Raw genomic sequence first — 22,360 nt, 5'->3', positions numbered from 1 at the left:
CGTGATACGTACAACCGTGCAGCATCGATATCACATGCACAAAAGCATAAGACGAATCATGAATGATTCTGCATTCTTTAACTAAATGAAATCTGATGACTTAAAGCGTCTTTACAACGACAACAACATCTCATCCAAGTACGGCAACACCATTATGAAGCTACCATTGGGCATTACAACATCTACAAGTGAAATAATATTTGTATCAGGTAAAAACTGCTTTCAGAGAATAAAGCATCTGACATTAGATCTACATACACACCCAAAAGAAGGAAAAAAAAAACCTCAATGAATATGATACAAAGGAGAATAATCTTTTGCCCATGCCGTCTGAACGATCACAATGGCAGAATCGACCGTGTGTTGTGTCGAGCATTACGACCAACACCCAAGCCTAACCCATGGGGGGCTCTGTCATTCTTGCCATTAACATGTCCATGAGTTCTTGAACTTTTGGACTGACCGTCGACGCAGACATTGACGTTATTACTTTGATGGGAATGGCTCTCGCCATTCTGTGAATCTGTGCTTCTCGTCATCTGAATCATCCCCATTTCTTCTGACGGTGGTATCTGTTCTGGAAGCTCCACATCTTCATTGTAACCCTTTATCCAGAAGTCCGAGCAATTTTTGTGAATGCCATGATCGTATGGATTTCTGAACAGTCCACCAGGCCCTTTGAGGTAACTGTACCTCGTAGAATTTGCAACTTCATTTGTTGTTATATTCTGTGAGATCTGCAAGGAAAGAAAAAGATCAGGAGAGCTGTTGACCAAATAAAACAAAGCTGGTTAACAAAGATTTCCTGGAAGAAGAGCATGATGGCATTTTTTATTCTTCTATCCACTTTCCTTGTAAAAAATCTAGACACAGTGTTTTCAATGATATTTTATCAAGGCATTTACCATGGTACCCTACACTTTTCTCTTGAGAAGGCAAAAGTGAAAAAGGGTCATTTGTTTATATGATCGCATGGCTGTCATCAAAATCTAGACACCTCGAAGCAGGGTTCTCCATTTCGTCCAGACTAGTATGAAATGAGTGGTACATATTGGTCCAGGCATGAACTGGTATGCGACCCAGCCCACTTCGAGCGGTTCATTCCACAACCCAATAGAAAATTTCTTTTATTAAAAAAAAATTCACAAACATGAGCCCTCTTCTTGCAAACTGATGTCACCGCCGCTGCTTTCCATCGCTGCCATCCAGCACCGTCGCCACTTACGTCCCCAGTATTCCTCCTCTTCTCCTTCTCCGTTTCCTCTTCCTCCATCGCCTCCTCTTCTTCCTTCCTCTTCCTCTCTCCTTTTTCTCAATCGCCTCCTCCCACTTCCTTTTTTTTTTCTTCCTCCTTCCTCCACTATGCCTTCCTCTTCTCCTTCATCTTTGAAACACTGGGTATACCTACAGGTGTATCATGTTGTCACGAACTTAGCTAGTTTTGCCTAAGTCGTGTGGCATCTTTACGTGTCCGTTCACAAAGGGTCAATCTCTCCGAAACCTCTTATGGTCCCTTAAGGATCTACAAAAGAGAAAACGGGTTAGAGAAAGCATTTAACTCGGGATCCCATAAGCAGATATTTCAGCAAACACTTGTTAGGCAATGTAAATTACAAACATAGACTTTATAAGTTTTGAAAGGTTGCGTGACAAAAGATCCAAGATGTCCAACCGTGACCAAAAGTCCCCAGAAGTGCCCACATGACACGATGCGAAATAAGAAAACGAACCAACCCTAGACAATACCCTAAAAGCCCATCTAATCATGTGTCACTCAGGTAGCTCTAAGGTGCTATACCAGTTGACACTCCGCACCACTCTGCGAAGTTAGAAAACTCCCAAAATGGCTGCTTAGATGGCCTATTTTTAAGCAGTTTTATCTCTGTGATGACTGCACACAACTTGTGTTTACAGGACTAAAACAATCATAAAAACCAACCAAAATAGAGTTGTCGAGCCTATTACAAACCCTCTACATGCTATGTAAAGCATGAACAAAATTGAAAGACATGAGCATACACAAACATTACATCGAACACCCTTTGTATAGATTTGTCTATGACATTCTCCCCCACTTATTCTTTTGACATCCTTGTTGAAGCCTTTGTGAACGTTGCAACACACCTCCATCGGCTTCTAGCTACTCTCATCTTCAATCTTCCACTTTAGCTGCAACACACCTCCATCGGCTTCTAGCTACTCTCATCTTCAATCTTCCACTTTAGTTGCAACACACCTCCCTTGACTTCTAGCTATTCTCCACTGCCATTATTAAGTAGTCAAACTTTGATCCGCCAACGCAGCTTCTACTCGTAAGTGACTCTTGACTTTGGTGTGTGGTTGGTCGAGTTGCGCTAATCTTTGTTGGTTCCTGCAGATCCCTCAGATGAAGGAAAAGACCTTCCTTGTTATGCGCTAGTCTCTCAAACGTCTAGCGCCACTTGAACTGGATAGATGCCTGTTGAAGCTCTAACAAGCATTGCCTCGCAGACTTTAAAGTTTTTGAGGTATTTCCTCGACAAAATTTGTCCACCGATTCCTCTTCTACTTAGTTATCATCTCCAAGTAAGTTCGCATCACTTTCATTTTTTATTGACATTTTGTTAGTAAATGAAGCGTACAATCTACCTTTGATAGATCCGATCAGCATTAATGAGGATTTGACAATTGTTGTCTTCCATTATGTCTTTTTGAATGATAGAACATGAGCAAAGCTCCTCTACTGAATAAATAAGATAATTGTGGTACTCAACCTCACCCTATTATCTTAAGAGTTAAAAAGACAAAGATTATCTGACTACACCCACCTCCTTGAGAGTTGTACTTTATGCATCAAGGTGATTACTAGCCTTCGCTTGTTCTTTGCTCACATTTCTGAAGCACCCAAAGTGTTTTTATTCCTTACGTTGAGTTAGCTGCTATAATTCGTCTTCTCATTGCCATCGAACTTCTGAAATACAAGAAGTTTTGCCTGGAAAAAGTACATTTTCACCTCGACTTGAAGTTAGTTTCCGATAGTTTTGGTTGCTTTTAGGATTGTACCATCTTATCCATCTTTTTCGTCACCTACTCGTCTGAGTAGAAAATGTACAGCACCGCCAAGGTTTGCCGTACCGGACTGTACCGCCCGGTATGGGCGGTACGTACCGGTCCGACAGGCTAGCGGTACGCGGACCGCCCTGTACCGGTCCGCCCGTACCGAGCACTGTAGCAGGGGCACTGTATCACTGTAGCACTGCTACAGTGCTCGGTACACCTGAGTGTACCGAGCGGTATACCGTACCGTACCGGTACCGAGCCCAGGTCGAAACGCCGGTACGGTACGGTACGGCGAACCTTGAGCACCGCAATATTATGATATTCACTCTTTGAATCCATAGCTCTTCTTACCGTCATGTTGCTCACCGAAATAAAGCTCCCAGTAACTCCCGATCATACCTCCATATGATTAAGTCCCTCATGGGACTTCTCACGTGTGTTGTATTGCTTCAATCTATTCCACCACGATTCACTGCACCATGTTGCCTCCTGGTGACATTTCCATTGCATTCTAATCTTTGAGGGATGAACCCGGGCCATGATCTCTATATCTGTGGCCTTTGCCAATACATCACAAGGCCTTCGCCATCTCTAATTGTATTCACTCCTTTGGCAATCGACCTTCATCCACCCACTCACAGGTCACACACAGACGAAGTGCAACTCTAGAACAATCCGTCACCCTGCAGTGCTCGAAGTCCACTGACTTCGCTAAAATTGGTGTCCCATTATTTGAATCCTGGCCCTTACGCCTAGCACAATCTCCACTACGCATAGCTTCCTTTGCAACAACTCGAATGACAACACTGCAGTGTATTCTTCAAGAGTACTCGCCACTGCGTTCTCTTACCACGTGCTAAGGTCTTTTGGCCCTAACTTCGTCTCCACAATTTAAGACACCTTAATCTTTCCATCAATTGCTTCGTCGAGATAAAGTGCATGTGCCTCGAAGCTCCCTTCAACTTTGGCACCATACAAGATGAGTCCACTCCATTAAAACGAGGGACCCATGGAACAACATGATCTCGCTCTTACCACTACAAAAGTTCATGACCTTGACCTCTCCAAGGAAAGCTTCGCACCTCCACTCCATGTTTCGTCTTGTCAACTCCCTTTATGCGTCTCAAGCACTTCATTAAGCTCCACTCTTCAGTTTGCATTGAATTGATGGTGGCCCTCACGCCCACCATTCAACGGGTTAACCCTGCGTTGAGTCCAATCTCCACATCAACTCAGTGTGCCTTTGTTTGGTGTTGCCGAGGGTGGCTCCCCCACTTGATCTCGCAATACATCCATCGACACATTACCTTATACAAGATTATGCAACAACTCCTCGCCGCTCTATCACGAACTTAGCTGGTTTTGCCTAAGTCGTGCGACACCCTTACGTGTCCATCCGCAAAGGTCAACCTGCCTTCGATGGTCTCTTACGATCTTCTTCAAAAGAGAAAACAGGTTAGAGAAAGTGTTTCACTGGGGATACACAAGTAATCATTTCAGCAAACACTTTATAGCCAATGCAAATTACAACTATAGACTTCGCAAGCTCTGAACGGTCACACAACAAAGGGTCGAAGATAGTCCACTACAGACCGAAATCCCTAGAAGTGCCCACATGACACAATCTTTATTTACAAGCCTAAAACGGCCACCAAAGACAACCAAAATGGGGCTGCCAAGCCTACGGCCAGCCCTCTACATGTTGTGCAAAGCATGAACAAAACTGAAAGACACGGACATACATGAGCATTACATCAAACACCTTATTTACAACTTTGTCCGTGACAGCTCGCTCGATCCATTTAGCTTTATAGAGCTGTCGTCTTGAGGAACCCTACTCAACATGTGCAGTTTATTATAGATGATTCTCCCTCTAGAGAATCAGAAACTTATCCCTCTTAAATATTTATCCTATTGGAGCAACTTTTTTCTTCGTATCCTTTCTTTCGAAGTTTAAAAAACCACCATCCCCTTAGATTACTTCGCCTTGTTGAACAAACTGCACAATGTTCCACTACTACGAATGAACATACTAGATTGCAACTCTTCGCCAATACAACCCTCATTACGCCCCTCGAGGCCTAGCAACATGCTGAGCCTACTGCACACTTCAACCACCTACGCACATATCCTTCCCATGTCAAAGAGAAAGTATCCATGCTCCATAGCGCCAAGTTTCGATCGCCTTGGGATGGCCACGGACAATCCATCGTCTATATATAAGCCCTTACATGAGTACCGAAATCTTCGAGTTAGTAATTTCCCTCACCTCTGTAAGCTTTGCATATCTCTTTCAGCCGCCGAGCAACCCATCCCTCCTTGCACGATCTCATCCTTTGTCAAGCGCTCCAGTTGCCTTGAGCACTATCAAGTTTGGTTGTCAACGTTGAGTCGTAACTCGAACTCAGCCATCCTAACCTTTGTGCGCTATGCGTTCTTCTCAGCTCGCTTGTCCTTGTGGTGCCTCTCGCACGAAGGATTGGTCATTCATCTGAATGTCAATCTCGGATGTTCACTTCTCTGAGTGACTCCTTTGAGTCCTTTCCCTACGTCTCTATGCTTGTTTCTCTCAAACGGTCACGTGTGCTGGCTGCCTTCACGTTTGCATGTCAAGTGTTTCTAAGTGTGCTTGTCTCGCTCTAATACCATATGTCATGAACTTAGTTGGTTTTGCCTAAATCGTGCAACACTCTTGCTTGTTCGTTTGCAAAGGATCAGCCTCCCCGAGACCTCTTATGGTCCCTTAAAAAACCTACAAACGAGAAGATGGGTGGTTGGAGGAATCGTTTTACTTGAGATCCCACAAGCAGGCATTTCAGCAAACACTTGATAAGCAATGTAAATTATAAACATAAACTTTGTAAGCTCTGAGCGACCGCGCGATAAAGGATCTAAGGTGGTCTGTCGCAACCAAAAGTCCTCACAAGTGCTCATATAACACGCTGCGGAACAAGATAGCAAACCAACCCTAAATAATACCCCAAAGGCCCATCTAACCATATGCCACCTAGGTAGCTCCAAGGTGCTGCATTGGTTAATACTCCACACTACTCTATGGAGCTAGACAACCCCCAAAATGACTGCCTAGATGGCTTATTTTTAGACAGTTTTGCCTTTGTGTGACAACTGCACACAACCTGTGTTTACAAGACTAAAACGACCACAAAAGCCAGTCAAAATGGGGTTGTCAAGCCTACCGCAAGCTCTCTACATACTGTGTAAAGCATGAATAAAACCGAAAAACATAGATATACACAAACCAAGGATTTTAATTTCGAATAATATCGCTCGTACCGGGTAGTATGTACCAGTTCGTCAGCAGACCGGTACACGGACTGCTCGCTACCGGGCGGTACCGTCGATTAGGGCTGCTTCCTCCCCATTACCACCCTAAATCGATCGGTGATGATCAATTTCGATCGTCGCCGCTCTGTCACGGACTTAGCTGGTTTTGCCTAAGTCGTGCGGCACCCTTGCGTGTCCGTCCGCAAAGGTCAGCCTCCCCGAAGCCTCCCATTGTCCCTTAGGACCACTAAAAGAGAGAACGAGTTAGAGAGAACGCCTCAATCGGGATCCACAAGCAAACATCTCCGAAAACCACTTCATAGACAATACAAATTACAAACAGACTTTACAAGCTCTGAACAGTTGCACAACAAAGGGTAAAATGGTCCATTACAGACCGAAAATCTCTCGCGTGTCCACATGACACCACCTTTATTTACAAGCCTAAAGAGGCCACCAACCCAATTAAAGTGGGACTATTAAGCCTTCGGCCACCCCTTTACATTCTGTACAAGGCATGAACATGCCAAAAGACACGGACATACATAAGCATTACATCAAACACCTTGTTTCGAAGTTTGTCCGTGACATTCTCCCCCACTTATTCCTTCGACGTCCTCGTCGAAGCCTTTGTGAACACTACAACTCTTCGCCTTTGCTGAGTCTTCAATCTTCTGCTCCAGCTGCAATGCGCCTCCTGGCTCCCAGCTGCTCTCCGCTGCTGTTTTTGAGTAGTCAAACCTTTGATCCGCCATGCTGCTTCAACTCACCGATGACTCTGACTCTGGTGTGGGGTTGGATGAGTTGTGTTGATCCTTGTTGATTCCTGCGGATCCGCCAGATGAAGGAAAAGACCATCCTTACTGCGCTAGTCTCTCAAAATTCCACATGCCGCTTGAACTGGGTGGATGCTTGTTGGAGCTTTAACGAGCATCGTCTCGCAAACTTTTTGAAGTTTTGGGTCCTTCCTCCACAAAATTTGCTCATTGACTCTTCTTTCACTTAGTTGTCACATCCAAGTAGGTTCGCATCACTTCCGCTTTCGATTGGCATTTCGTTGGGAAATGAAGCGGACAATCTACTCTCAGTAACACTGATCACCATTGGTGAGGATTTGACAACTATTGTCTTCCATTATCTTCGAAGGGTCTTTGAACTTGTGCAGAGCTCCTCTGCTGGATAGATAAGAGAACTGGGGTACTCGGTTTCGCCCATTCTCTTAAGAGTTGAGAAGGCAAAGGTTACTTGACTTCGCCCGCCTCCTCGAGGTTGTACTTCATGCATCGAGCTGGTTACTGGCCTTCGCCTGCTCTTTGCTCACACTTCTGAAGCACCTGAAGTGTTTGCACTCCTTGCGTTGAGTTAGCTACTGTGATTCACCTTCTCAATGCCATCGAACTTCTGGAATGCGGGAAGTTTTCACCCCAACTTGGAGTAATTCTCTGATAGATGAGGTCGCCTCTGGGATTGTACCGTCTTCTCCATCAACCCTGCCGCCTACTCCACTGAGTAGCAAAGGTACAGCACTGCGTACTGCTTGCTTCGTTCCTTGGTCGTGCACTCTTGCATGACCCGAAGTCCTTCACTTACGGCTATCTTGATGAGAAACTTGTTGACACCGGTCTTACGAAGTTTCTTGGCCTCTGCCCTTCAGCCTTGTCTCGGTACTTGGAGATTGCCTTTGCATGCTCCACCTCCTCGGCCCCTTTCACGACCAAGCGCTCTCCCTCCGTAAGAGCAAGGGATCAATGACTTTCACGGAAGTCCCGCCTCTGCGGTACCATGGCGCTGCCATGCCCATGGCCCTACTATCCGTTGTCTCGCATTTGCATCCCTTTTCTTCACGATCAGTAGAAATGTCTCTGTGGCACTCCTCTAAGTCTACCTCCATTCTGACTGATGCTTGATTTTGGGTAGCCAAGTCCCTCTGGACTCGTCGTCGCTTCCTCGCCCCTTTCGACCCCCTGCTTCAACACCTCTGTGTTCTCCAAGCAGTCTGTTTGGTCGATGGAAAGACAGACTGCAACTCCCATGCATGGCCTCTGCCATCACATTGTAGGATTTGCACCAATTCTGTTCTCCTTAACTTCCTTGGTAGCAACGTTCGCCTACTCGGCCTTGTCCTCTGACTTGCCGGGCTCCCTTAAACGAACATAAGCTCTGGAGCAGTCCAACTCTCCAGCTGCTTCGATCATACCTCTGCATGATCAAGTCCCTCCCATGGGACTCACTGGTACTTGCATTCGAACTTTTCCCTTGGTGGAACCCAGCCCCCATATGCTGATGACCAAGGTTTTCATCCGATACAAAATTCGATGCACGCACGGAAGACCCGCCTCTGCGGTACCATGACCTTCACTCCTTGAATCCATAGCCCTTCTTGTCGTCGTGTTGTTCACCGAAGTGGAGCTTCCAGTAGCTCCCGATCATACCTCCATATGATCTGGTCCCTCACGGGTCAAGGTCGTGTGTATCGCATTGCCATCGAACTGTTCCACCATGATCCGCTGCACCATGTCGCCTCCTGGTGACATCTCCATTGCATTCTGATCCTTGTGGAATAAACTCGAATTGTGAACCCTCCATGTGTGGCCTCTGCCAATACATCGCAGGGTCTCTTCCACCTTCGATATTGTTCGCTCCTTGGGCAATCGACCTTCATCCACCCACTCTTGGGTCACACCTAGATGAAGCACCGCTCTAGGACAGTCCGTCGCCTAGTAGCTCCCGAAGTCCACCGACTTCGCTGTAATTTGTGCACCATTGCCTGGATCCTGGGCCTCTGCCCCTACCAGCACAATCTCCGCTACGCACTGCTTCCTTCATAGCAACTCGAATGGCAACACTGTGGCATATTCTTCAAGAGTACCCGCCTCTGCGTCCTCTTGCCCCGTGCTAAGGTCTTCTGAACTCAACTTCGCCTCTACAAATTGAGTCGCCTTAGTTCCTCCATCAAATGCTCCTCCGAGATAAGGTGCATGTGCCCAGAAGCTCCCTTCGTCTTTGGCACCATGCAAGATGAGTCCACTCTGACAGAAAGAATGGCCCATGGAACAACATGATCCTACTCTTGCCTCTACAAGAGTTCATGTCCTTGACCTCTGTCCAAGGAAAGCACTGTGCCTCTGCTCCATGTTCCAACTTCTATGCTGGCTCCCTTCATGCGGCTTGAGTACTTCGCCAAGTTACACTCAAGTTGCTCCGCTCCTCGTCTTTGCATTGAGTCGATGGTGGCCCTCGCCCACCATTCCACGGGTCAGCCCTCCCTTGAGTCCGCTCTCCAGATCGACTCCAAGTGTGCCTTCATTTAAGTTGCTTCAGGTTGCTCCCCCACTTGATCTCGCAATGCATCCACCAATGCATTCTCTCAAGCATGATCATGCAACGACTCTTCGCCGCTTGCTCAGTCCATCGAGCTTCGTGGAGTTGTTGTTTATTAAGGTACTCCTCCTCAACATGTGAGGTCCGTCTCACATGATTCTCCCTTTGGAGAGCCGGGACTTATCCCTCCTGGATAACTGTCCCATTGGAGCAACATCTCTCTTTGTTTCGGAGACCACCATCCCCTGGGACTACTCCGATCTGCTGAACAAACTGTGCATTGTTCTGCCTCCTGCACAGAGAGATGTTTCAATGCCGAAGAGAAAGTTTCAATGCTCCATGGCGCCAAGTCTCGACCGCCTTGGGATGGCCGCGAACACTCCATCGTTCGCATACAAGCCCATGCATGAGTACCGAATTCTTTGAGTTAGCAATTCCCCTCACCTCTGTGAGCTTTGCACAACTCTTTCGATCGCTGAACAACTCATTCCACCTTGCATGGTCTCATCCTTTGCCAAGCGCCTCGCTTGCCTAGAGCACCATCAAGTATAGTTGTCAACGTTGAGCCGTAGCTCAAACTCAGCCATCCCAACCTTTGTGCGCTCCGCATTCTTCCAAGCTTGCCTGTTCTCGTGGTGCCTCTTGCGCGAAGGGTTGGCCATTCCTCTGAATGCCAATGTCAGATGTCCGCTCCTCCGAGCGACTCCTTTCCCTACATCTCCATGCCCGTTTTCCCCCAAACGATCGCGCGTGTGCTGACTGCCCTCAACGCAGCCCCGCTAGGTCCCCCACGTTTGCATGCCAAGTGTTTTTATGAGTGCTTATCCCGCTCTGATACCATCTGTCACGGACTTAGCTGGTTTTGCCTATGTCGTGCGGCACCCTTGCGTGTCCGTCCGCAAAGGTCAGCCTCCCCGAAGCCTCCCATTGTCCCTTAGGACCACCAAAAGAGAGAACAAGTTAGAGAGAACGCCTCAATCGGGATCCACAAGCAAACATCTCCGAAAACCACTTCATAGACAATGCAAATTACAAACAGACTTTACAAGCTCTGAACAGTTGCACAACAAAGGGTAAAATGGTCCATTACAGACCGAAAATCTATCGCACGTGTCCACATGACACCACCTTTATTTACAAGCCTAAAGAGGCCACCAACCCAACTAAAGTGGGATTATTAAGCCTTCGGCCGCCCCTTTACATTCTGTACAAGGCATGAACATGCCAAAAGACACGGACATACATAAGCATTACATCAAACACCTTGTTTCGAAGTTTGTCCGTGACAGCTCGCTACGAGGTGGTATTAGTTGAGGGAGAGCCGAGGGAGAAGAAGGGGGGGAAGTAAAGGGAGAACCTGGAGATCCGGCGTCGCTCTCCCTCGATTATCCAAATCCGTTGCCGCCATCCCTCACCGGATGCCGTAGATGAGATGTTGCCTCCTCGTCGTTTGAGGCGACGAGGCCTCGGCATCGTCGGTGACTTCTCATCCGCGCGGGGAGAAGAAACGGAGCGTCGTCGAGGCAGCATTTCTCCCCACGCGGGCAGAAGAAACAAGGCGAAGACGTCGCCTCGTCGCCCTTTTTTGCGCGAGGAGAAGGAAACCTCGGTTTCTTCTTCCCGCGCAGGTAAAAAAAGGAGGCGATGTCGCTTGAAACTCTAGTGTATCGCTCGGTACTCTGTACTGTACCATACCAAACTACGCTTGAAACTCTGGTACGATACGAAATTATGATCCTTGACACAAACATTACATCAAACACTCTTTGTAAATATTTGTCTATGATAATGTGTCAACACACCAATACCAGTATGTACCGATCCCACCAGTGATCGATACAAATCTAGTATGCGATACGATATTCCTTACCCAAAAGTCCTAGAGTCTAGAGTACGTGTAATTTGGGAGGCCAACGACATTTCTCGAGAGACAATTACATCCCCTACCTAGATAATGGTATGGCCAATTCCTTCCTCGGAAAAAAAATTACATCCCCTGCCTAGATAATGGTATGGTCAACTCCACTGAACGAATAAAAGAATATTTTTGTGCATGCAACATTGATCATTTATTAAATCAATCTTTCACTATCTTGTGTTTTTTCATAATGTTAATAAAACTAGATGAACAAGATAGCAGTTGGTTCCTAAATGCTAAGATGTGTTTGAAACCAAAGGTCATTAAGGGCATCATTGATCTAGAAACCACACTTCATAACTTCATGGGTTGATAGAGTCTGCAGTCTGAACCCGCCGCCTCAGAAAAGATTTCAAATTTATGATCTGTTCAGTTCTATCAAGAGCCTAAAACTATGATTCAGTATGCCATTAGCTTCATAAGCCAGCATTTTTATTCTTCAATGGGATTCAAAAACTGATCTATATTTTAATACGAATCAGTAGCAAAGAAAAACATTATAAATAAACTAAATATTAATAGAATATCTATGTTGTCCACCATTATGTGAGGATTAAAGACATACTACAGCTCATGGAACTGAAATATGAAAAGTTAAAGAAATGTTGAGATCTGAAGTGTAATTATTTTCAGACTAGTGTTTCATTGTCATACAATTAATGCAATGCAGTAGCAGAATGCTAATTGCTATTAATTAACATTTACATCATTTCAGTTGCATACCTGTGATGCTTGGACGACAGTTAGGACGGCAACTCCAAAGAAGAGAAAAAAATCCATTATCAGAAATGATAAGGCCCCAAGATGCTCGGTGGCATTATGATTCAACCATCCACCAAAAGATGGTGGAGAAGGATCTTTCACAATTGCTGCAGGAAATTTTTGCTTTTCACTAGCAGTGAGTCAAATGATAGCGTGATAAACTCATAGAGAAACCAACTTTAATGAACACGTACTTGCAATGGTAACTACACCAGTAATTATCATAGCTGAAACTTCCAGCACAAGAAACATGAAAAAGTCCCACTTATTTTTCTGCAGAACAATGGTTATTGACAAATTAGATAATCAATTGATTAATAGAGCAAGAAATGAGCAACCTTGCATGACAATGCCTCTAGTACTTCCAGAGAAATAAAAGGTAGGAACCAGGAAGAAATATATGAGTATCAAAAGCACCTTGCCAATACAATTTGATACCCAAGGGCAGTGATGATCAAACTGCTCAACGCAACGATCACAGGTGGAACAATGCTTTGCCCGTATAGGCCTGACAATCTAAGTATTATTTCAACCAAATTTGAATCAGAACTCCAAGAGTAATATGACAAAGGAAAATGAGTTCCCCTCCTATGGATAGAAAAGAAGTGTACCTTGCATGTTGCACACAGTTGGGACCAATTCCCAGCCAACAGGGCAGGATGGTTTAACTCCATCTTCAATAAAGGTTCCTATAGCACAAATATTTATAGTTGTAAATCATAGGTAAATTTCAAAGAATCAGATATTTTGTTATATGATGGCTTAAAATCAAAGGATCTGTCCAAGAAACATTAATATAACTCTCAATATATACACATACATATCCCATCCAAGGACCAATTGCTGATCCAGCATGTTCAGCACGTATCAGTCGATGTGCTGGAAACCAGCCTGGGACTCCTGAAACTTGAATCCTAGTCCCAGCTAAGAAAGGGATAGCTCAATGCATGTGGCTTGCACTAATGTAAGATAGGGAGAGGATCAACATGTGCAAACTCATCCTTGCAAGCAAAGAAGAGAAATGAAAAAGCACAATTAAGCTAGCGACATAATCATCTAGCAATGTGAACTTTGTTACTTACATTTACGATCAAGGACTGTCATCTTGTACCAACCACCCATATTGTCTTGATCCATAGCCAGACCAGTATGTACCAGTTGGTATCTATGTACCAGTGCATGGTACACCAAGACGTACCAATGTCATGAAAAGAAGGAGGAGAAGAGGAAGGAACAGATGGAGGTGAAGGAAGATGAGGAAGGAGAAGGAAGGAAGAAGAGGGGGCATTGATGGAGGACGAGGTGGAAGGAGGAGGATGAAGTGGAAGGAAGTAGAGACAGTGGAGAAAGAGGAGGAGAAGAGGAGGAAGCCTAGGTGAGCATGACAGGAGGCAATAGGAGGCTCATGTTCAGGCAAAGGGGGGCTCACCAATTTGCAAGCCCTATAGAGTGCTAAATAGTTTTTTCTAAGTCGGAACAGACCACCTGAAACGAAGGCCATCTGCATACAGGTTCATGCCACAGGTATGTACCCACTACCCACCCATTTCTTACCCTGTTTGTGGTTATGGTTTACTTTACTGCAAAAAAAAGGCATTTCAGTCACCCTGTTGATTTCCTTTATAACATTATCTCATCTTCTAATTTACACACACACACACACATAAAACAAACAACAATTATATATATATATATATATATATATATATATATATATATATATATATATATATATATATATATATATATAAACAAACAACAATCATCATGTTTAAGGTGGTGACCTTGAGTAGATAGTTGGCATTTTCCTGACAGAATCAATCAATTCACTGAAAAAAACTGACAATGCAATGTTGCACTGTTCAATCACAATTGTAGGACAAAAATTTAGCCCATGCGTCCCTAAATTTTTGAAAAAATAAAAGTGGTTTAAGCATAATTTCCCTTCTTGCAGCATGACACCATCCCAACCACTTAGTGCAAAAACAGCACACACAGCAGGTTGTGGCACAGGCCCCATCAACATCATACACTGATAACTGGCAGGTTGTATCGGATCAGCATGACATCCATGCCAATATTCTATTATTGCAGTACTGCACAGGCTGGGAACAAGACAGCACAGACCAGCACAAGCAATCCATGAGTTGTACAGCTTAATAAAAGGATAATTAAATCTCTTATTATACTTAAAATATTTTTTTTGGATTTTCTCTGAGTACAATAATGGTTCTTTAAGTTACTCTATTCCATGGTTTAATAGCACTGACACTGTTATGGTACTAATGGGTACAAAATAAAATTCCTAGTTTGGTGCAAGGAGATGTGTCTCCTCATATCATGCCCCTACTCAAAGTCCAATATATATATGCTCTAAGGCATACAAGTTTTCTTGAAACAAGATCATGCAAAAGAGAATCTTTGAACATGATTGTACTATACTATGTATATCTTGACATGTCAGGCAAGAAGCTTTTTTGTTTGCTAAATGCAAAAATAATTCTCTAGAAAGAAATGTCTTTCTATAGTTATTACCTACAGGCAATGTGAGAGTGTGTATGACTCAGTACATGGATAATGTGCATTTAGAGACATTGCTAAGAAATTTGTTCTGAATTTAACCACATGAAAACAAAACAGATATGAACACAAAGCTTGAGGTATTGTTATGACAACATCTAATTAGACAAAGTCCTAATATTTATAGTAGCTACATTCTAAGCAAGCAATGTTTGCAGCTTACATCATCTCTAAGGCTTTGTGCATCGCGTGCATTCCTGTTGATGAAGCCAGGATCTTTTCTGTGACAAAACAAAAAATTGGAGCCAGTTGAGCTTCACCATTCACACATCTAAAATCACATAATCATCTCTACTATTATAATGGAAATGAAAAATGTTCTACAAGAAACACATGTTCCTGAAGCTTCCTTTTTATTTTGAGAAAAAGTGTATGCATATAGTGGAACAATGCAGGGCCATATATCTTTCCCCATTTCCCAACAGGTGTAGGATATGCATAAAAAGTAAGTTATAAATATCCATCTTGTCTCCATGTAGATGCAAAGCAACATGTTAGTCCAAATAAAGCAAAGGATGAAAGCAGACTTCCGTTGTTTAAGAGATGAAGTTGCAGAATAAAACATATACCAAGGTAGTAGGGTCCTGAGTCAATTAGGACTCGGGCGATAGAACATTGCAAGGAAGTAGCCCTAAATTAAAATTCAATGATGGAATAGAAGAGCAGCAGGACAGCACTTACAGAAGTTACTCCAGTGATCACTGTAGCAGCATGAATACAGTAACACCGCAGGTTCTATGGCAAGTTACCGCATCCCTATTGGCAATGTAGGCCACTATCGAAGTATCCAAAACCAGATCTTACTTGGATACCTATTTTTTCACCCGAAATTATCCCACACCAATTAAAGGGGATATGACCTACTTTAAGTGGGTCAGGTAGACATGAGTACCCAAAAAAAAACTGATCTGCTGTGATCCCTAGGCACTATTCCCCTATGCCCACGACAAGTTGTTGTAGGCCATTAAATCATGGCTGGATAATTTATCGATTTCCTGGTAAAACAATCATTACTTTATAGTTTAATCTTCTAAACAAGGATTATATAAACCTTTTTATGTCTCTCAAACTAAATGAGATTAGAGGTGTCACTTACATGATTTTAAGACAATGTCCATGTATTTTTCACATCAAATGTCCATAACTCCTACATAAACTCTGCAATAACTAGCAAAAGTACAACTTCAATCAAACACAGTCATTACAACAAGAAATTACCATACCTACTACATTTATAAAACATGAATAATCCTGCAGTTGCCAGGAGAACTCCCAACCAGGCACAAAGCCCAAATATAGGTGTTAACTTCAAATTGTAAGAACCTACATCCACAAAAGAAAGAATATCAGAGAATAAATTCTATAAAATTTATTTAACAGGATGGACGGTTTAAGATTTATCAACATAGTATACCTGCAATGACTGAATGTATATATGTAAACAGCATAGCAATTATTATGCACCAAAGAGCAGGTGCAAGTCCTAATTTTGATAGCTTTCCCAGGTGGCTATTCGCATCACAGCGCCTGTCAAATACCTGTCTAGCATTGCCCTGCAAAAAATAATACCAGCTACTCATGACCTGCTATGAGGAAGCTCCTTTGAACTGTAGCAGAAACAAGTTTAAGATACAGAAAACTATACAAGGAAACAAAAACGCATCAGCATAGGTTACAAAAATTAACTTTTTCATCAACATTTCCAAAGTCTAGTTGGAAGAAGCCTTGTAAACACTTTGAAAGACCAAGAAAGATCCAGAATACAATTGGTGAAACCAAGCAATATGAATCATTCATACAGCAGTCAGCTTCTGTATCACTCCACTCGGGGCTTCTAAGCGTAAAGAAAATGAAACAAGAAGTTGGAACATTGCAAGATTTGATAGGAAATAATGCTGGCAATTAAAAGAGTTAAAACCACATATTGGGGTTTGCACAATTGTAAGATGCAACAGTCAATGCAGCTAATTTTTTTGGTTTAACATTTTATCAGCTGCAAATGCAAATTCTTTCTAGGATCCCAATAACAGGCTCCAGAACACTTGTTACATATACACATGCAATATATTATAGACATCCTCATAAACACAAACGCATACAATTTGCACGCATGGATGATTACACAGATAATTTATCTGAAACTCTAGAAAATTAAAAAATCATTTTTTTGTGTAATTATTGATATAAAAATATGAAAAAAGAAAAAGGTCCCCTTAAGGAAACTGTCCAGTTGCTGCTCACTATCACATAGGATTAGGAATCTACTATTGAAAACCTTCTATGAACTGGTTTCTAATTTGCAGGTGAACCTTTGTCATGCGGTAAGATTGCTACTTTGCAAACTGTATGACAAGGTTTAAGTTCCAGAAATAGTCTCTCTGCTTACCGAGTGAAGTTGAACTCCACATTAGTGGGAGTCTTATGCACTAGTCCTTCCTTTTTCCAAAGAATGGGACTATCCTATTTAATCACAACTCTCATTCAACAATGACATGGAAAACAAATCATGGAATAAGTGAAGGACAAAAACCACTTAGAAAATTTTATTTGGTACTAGGAGGAAGTCCAGTGATGCTACTAGCAGAATTAGTCAAGTGGACAGCTCCCAACAGCTCTTTTTATTTGACTCAACTTGGGATGGCTTAGAATTACATATAATCAAAGGCTTTGGCTCCATATTCATGCTACTCTAAGTGTGCATACATATGTGTATATGAGAACAACTCAATAATTACTCCATCATCAAACAACTTCCTACTTGCTCTAAGCTTCGTATCAAAATCTAGTGCAATCAATTAAAAAATAACTAAGTACCGTTTGCAGCAAAAATAGCTCAACAAAAACAAAGAAATCATCCGTCACAAGCATTTGCAATTAGATATATAGAATCTTACCCATCATTTAGCTATAGAGCAACATCCGTCGGTAATTTTTGAGCCATTATGTCCTGAATCATTGAATTTTCATGAAAGTCTACCTCCAAAGAAACATAAAATTCAAATCAACAGTCCTTATGAATGCACATTTTGACCTCCATTGGACACATACAAAACATCTAGATTTGCAGAAGGCATATACTTCTTCACTTTTTTTCATATTATAAAAAGGGCTGCAAAATTAGAAGTCTCTATCATTTCTACCTAAATTTCATGCCCAACAAGTGAGTGTGTCTCCTTCTTAACAGTTGTCTAATAAATTCACAATTGCAACCTACGCAACTTCTCCCTAGCGCAAGGCATTTTATAGTCACCCTGAAAAGGAAAAGAAAGAATACAAGAAGTAGAAGCAAGAATCATAGATTCACAGATTGATAACTTAAATCAACGACAGGAAATAAAGGAGACTTAAAAGCACAAGTTTCCCTCCCCTACAGGGTCCAAAGAGTTAAGCATGTAAATAATGGTACAAAGCAACCTTATTGTATTGGAAACACTCCTCGCCTTATAAAGAGCAAAATAGAAATGAAAAGGAACAAAATGCAAAAAATAAATTATTTGAGACACTGAACCTACAAGGAAAAAAGCAACTTGCCGATGACCCTTATCTGAAGCAAGCTGTGCAGGTGTTAAGCCCGTATTATCTGTGATCATGAGGTCCTCTTTCTTCCCTGCTTGAACTAGAACTGTACATGCCTCCAGGTTCCCTCTGATAGCAGCCCAGTGAAGTGGGGTGCAACCTATTGAGCTCAATGAAATTAAAGACTTCAAGTTAGAGCGAAAATTATTCAAATTAAGGAGTATGTGACAGGAAAAAATCAAAATAGTAAAAAATACCTTCTTTATCTTGTCGTCCCCTATAAGCATCGAGAAATAGAAGAAGGCGCACACAGTCAGCAAATCCCTTGTAAGCAGCCCTAAAGATCCAAAACGTTAAACAAAAATTAAAAAGGAAAACATAATTTGCAGTTAGTAAAAGTAATTCCTATAGAGCATCTATAGAGAAACTATGACTCAAAGTGTCACCGAAATTGGAAGATATTGTGACAACTGACAAACTCATGAATTTAATAAGTTAACAAGTCATAAGTATTATGACCCGAGCCTGATGAGCTAACTAGCCTATCAACTTCGTTTGGTCTAATCCACTGACCAAAATGCTTAAACTGAAGTTGATAGTAGTACACTCATCAGACCCTTATAAGTCAATCTTAGTCTTGCCCACTTTCGATGTGGGACTAATCAGGGATGTTACAGTACTACTATCGACTTCAGCTTAAGCATTTTGGTCAGTGGATTAGACCAAACGAAGTTGATAGGCTAGTTAGCTCATCAGGCTCGGGTCATAATAATAAGGAGGGAAGGAGAATCAGGATGCCATGTCATATTACTCAACATAGAAGAATATCTTATGTACCAGTGCAAAGGGCTTCTTCCATCATTATCAGGGACATCTGGATCAGCATCCCACTTTGTAACAATATGATAGAGAAATGCTGTCTGGCCGTATTGTGCTGCGACATGGGTAGTCTGCAATCAAGTGGAACTTGATATACGTGACATAAACCAAGTGGAAAGCAGCCCAAATTTAAATGAAAATACAAGATCAGATCCATATAAATACGACATAAAGTTGATATGCTGAACAAGAATCAGGCTCAACCACAGCTCAAAAGCATGAATGTTCTGTTCGAAAGATATTGAGTGGATATCCATTTCAAGAGGTAAAAGCACCAGCGGCCAAAGACTTCATAGAGACAGTAATTTTCCCAATACAATAAAATCAACCTATTGACTTTCTTAGACATCATCGTCAATTACCCAACAATGATAAGATTTCTAATCAATTGTAGGACCATGTGCAGTCCAGTTTGATCCAGTTCATAAGTGATACAAGTCAAACCAATAAATTACATAATGAAAATTATTTTCAAGTTAAACAAAATAATGCTCACTGTATATTTTAACAAAAAAAACTATGTTTTCGTCAATCCATATTAGAATTTATACTCACTAACCATATAACTCAACTTCCATGGTTATAAACTCAGCTTATAGTCTCTATTCACATAAAATTCCTAATCCAGTCATTGCAGAGTCATGGAACAAAAACAATGGTTAACACATCAGCACATGAAAGTTATGTTAGCCACACTAGTTAAAACAATAGTTTATCCTTTTCAAAAAGGGTTAACCAAGCAGGGGTTAATGACCATGCCTACTCATACAGATAACTTAAACAGAAAAAACGGAGCAAAATACATGTTTTTATCTTTTTTATGACTATAATTTTAGGAGAACCTCAAACCTGATATCCATACAAGTCTGCCACATCAACACGAGCACCTTCTTTCAACAATAACTCAGCAACCTGGACGTGTCCCCGCACTGCACTCCAATGGAGCGCGGTCTGCCCCGTGTTGTCGGTGGCGTTGACATCTCCTCCGTGCTGGTGCAAGAGAAAAGATTGAACTATCAGAATTACTCTAGAGACAAGGATGACCCAATCGTCGCATCAACAAAGGGGAAGAACAGGGATTTCGTGGAAATTACACGAAGACGTAGATCACAACGACGCGACAAAAAAGCAATAGCCAATACCACGAACGATCCACTGACAAGAAAAAGAGAAAAGAAGCCCCCCAAGATCACACCACGAGAAGCGGAGATACCTCGATGATGTACTGGGCAGCGGCGGTGCGGTTATTGAGGGCGGCCCACTGGAGGGCGTAGTACCCGGCGCCATCCGCCTCGGAGACGGAACACCCCTCCTCCTCCACCAGCCGCTGTAGCTTCTCCAGATCGCCGTACGCCGCGGCAGTGTACACATCGTTCTTCAACGCCTCCTGAGCACCAGCCCCTCCTCCGCCTCCTGGCGCCGCTCCTCCTCCGGCCCCGCTGGCCTCCTCCACCACCTCGATCTCCGACGCCATCAATCTCGCCGCCGCGCCTCAGGATCACCGCAATCCGACGACGCCGAGGCGTAGAATGCGGAGGAGGAAGAAAAAAAGAAATCTTTCTTTGGATTGGGTTTACGGGCGAGAAAGAACCAACACATTGTTTTATTTTTTTATTATTTTATCGTTTATTGTTATTTATCATTTTTGCTTACTTCTTGTTTCACTTAAATATTAAGATAATTATTCGTAATGCGTTCCTCAAAGATATCACATAAACTAATTTTCAAATAGCTAACAGCAATTATATGGGATAGATTATAGGAATAAATACGGAAATCAACCACTTATAGAGGTATATATGTCATTTTATTTTTTACTTGCGCTATTATTTTTTAATTGCTCAGAAAAAAATTAATTTTTCATATATCCTTCTAACCTCAAACGATACATTCGATTCGATGAGTTATGTAATTAAACTACTACCAAATTAAACTAAAATTGGGTTCTATAACAAGTGTAAATAATCTTTTGGGTAGTTCGATATAATTTTATGGAGCTATGTATAGTTATATCTTTTTAAGATATAACTATACATAGAGACTTATAAAATACTGGTTCTTTTATTTCTAAATGTATATACGATTAAATATGTTTATAAATTATTAAATGAGAAAAAAATCTTTGTTCACGCCAAGAAATTTAATTTTTTGCTATTCATATTTTTTATACCTAATCAAGTCAAATTGCAGTATTTATCAACAGGAATATGACACAGATGATAAACAAGTGAGAGTTACTTTTGTATATGTACGTATGAATTCATTGGTCAAACAGGGTATGGACGAGTGGGCCGTCGACGTGGCTCAAAATGGGCCCATTTGTTGGGCCTAATCTCTGTTGAAGGCCCATTTAAACCTATCCATGAGATGTTGGCCGTTCTGATGCACACGTAAATTAGCCTACAGCTACACAAGAATAATCTTAATCAAATCAAGAGCATATAATCTCTAATTATTATTTATAGTCTTTATGAACAGAGTCTTGAAATCTTCAGATCGTCATCTCTCTCTCTCTCTCTCTCTCTGCATGTACGTGCATTGTATGGCGTCCACTGCGCATGCTCATTTGCTCGAACCGCAACAGGCCAAGTCGTAACTCTCTCTCATATGAATCTTCACATGTTCTCACTGATCTCATACACCAGCCATATGGTCTGAGGGTGAAGGCAACAACACAGCATACTTCTTTCTAAAAGACAAAGCAGATGCTTAAAGGAGCACGTAATAAACAAGTAGTGATGCACTGTTTGGTGTCAGGTTAAGGGCAGACAGATTCCCAACTACAGCCTAATAGATCCGTGTTAGAGGCAATAGATCTCCATCAAGGTTGCCAGCTTTAATGGTGCCATGATATGGTGCACCATGGACGACTCCTCAGCTCCACCGAAGAACATGAGGCGTGTTCATGGTGTGCTTTGTCCACACTCCACAAGCCATCGCCACCCTCGTTGGCCAGATAAGCTTGAATAGTATTTAACGTACCGGGGAAAGGAAACAGTACGTGATGTCTCATGCAGCTCGGCTTAGGATTCTTAGCCATGTTGTTCTGCATGTTCCATG

General features: G+C 42.4%; 1 protein-coding gene across 2 annotated transcripts; it reads right to left on the bottom strand.

Moving 5' to 3' along the window:
• Positions 1-47: 47 nt before the first annotated feature.
• On the bottom strand, positions 48-20,886 carry LOC103983194 (protein S-acyltransferase 24). 2 transcript variants are annotated; one of them, XM_009400388.3, is made up of 13 exons: positions 20,514-20,886; positions 20,150-20,290; positions 19,259-19,371; positions 18,679-18,758; positions 18,418-18,581; positions 16,320-16,458; positions 16,129-16,228; positions 15,069-15,126; positions 12,937-13,014; positions 12,743-12,841; positions 12,520-12,598; positions 12,287-12,432; positions 48-737 (listed from the first exon to the last, which is right to left on the bottom strand). In XM_009400388.3, the coding sequence occupies exons 1-13, from the start codon at positions 20,772-20,774 to the stop codon at positions 339-341; spliced, it is 1,857 nt and encodes a 618-aa protein (XP_009398663.2). In that variant the 5' UTR covers positions 20,775-20,886; the 3' UTR covers positions 48-338. The 2 variants fall into 2 exon arrangements, 1 of the variants encoding a protein (XP_009398663.2); XR_001977459.2 differs by having other exon boundaries at positions 600-737; positions 12,287-12,448; positions 20,514-20,885.
• Between the last annotated feature and the right edge of the window lie 1,474 nt (positions 20,887-22,360).

The sequence above is a fragment of the Musa acuminata genome, chromosome BXJ1-4 (genome assembly GCF_036884655.1).
Source record: "Musa acuminata AAA Group cultivar baxijiao chromosome BXJ1-4, Cavendish_Baxijiao_AAA, whole genome shotgun sequence".
Classification (NCBI taxonomy): domain Eukaryota; kingdom Viridiplantae; phylum Streptophyta; class Magnoliopsida; order Zingiberales; family Musaceae; genus Musa; species Musa acuminata.
The sequence above is the reverse complement of the archived record's forward strand: the minus strand, read 5'-3'. Positions and strand labels throughout refer to the sequence as shown.

Excerpts from the sequence above, each read along its gene's own strand:
- LOC103983194 (XM_009400388.3), bottom strand. The coding sequence starts at position 20,774 with ATGGCGTCGGAGATCGAGGTGGTGGAGGAGGCCAGCGGGGCCGGAGGA. Across the intron at positions 13,015-15,068 it reads CACAAAGCCTTAGAGATGAT|GAACCTTTATTGAAGATGGA; the intron begins GTAAGCTGCAAA and ends TTTGTGCTATAG. Across the intron at positions 12,433-12,519 it reads TGGTGTAGTTACCATTGCAA|CAATTGTGAAAGATCCTTCT; the intron begins GTACGTGTTCAT and ends AATTTCCTGCAG.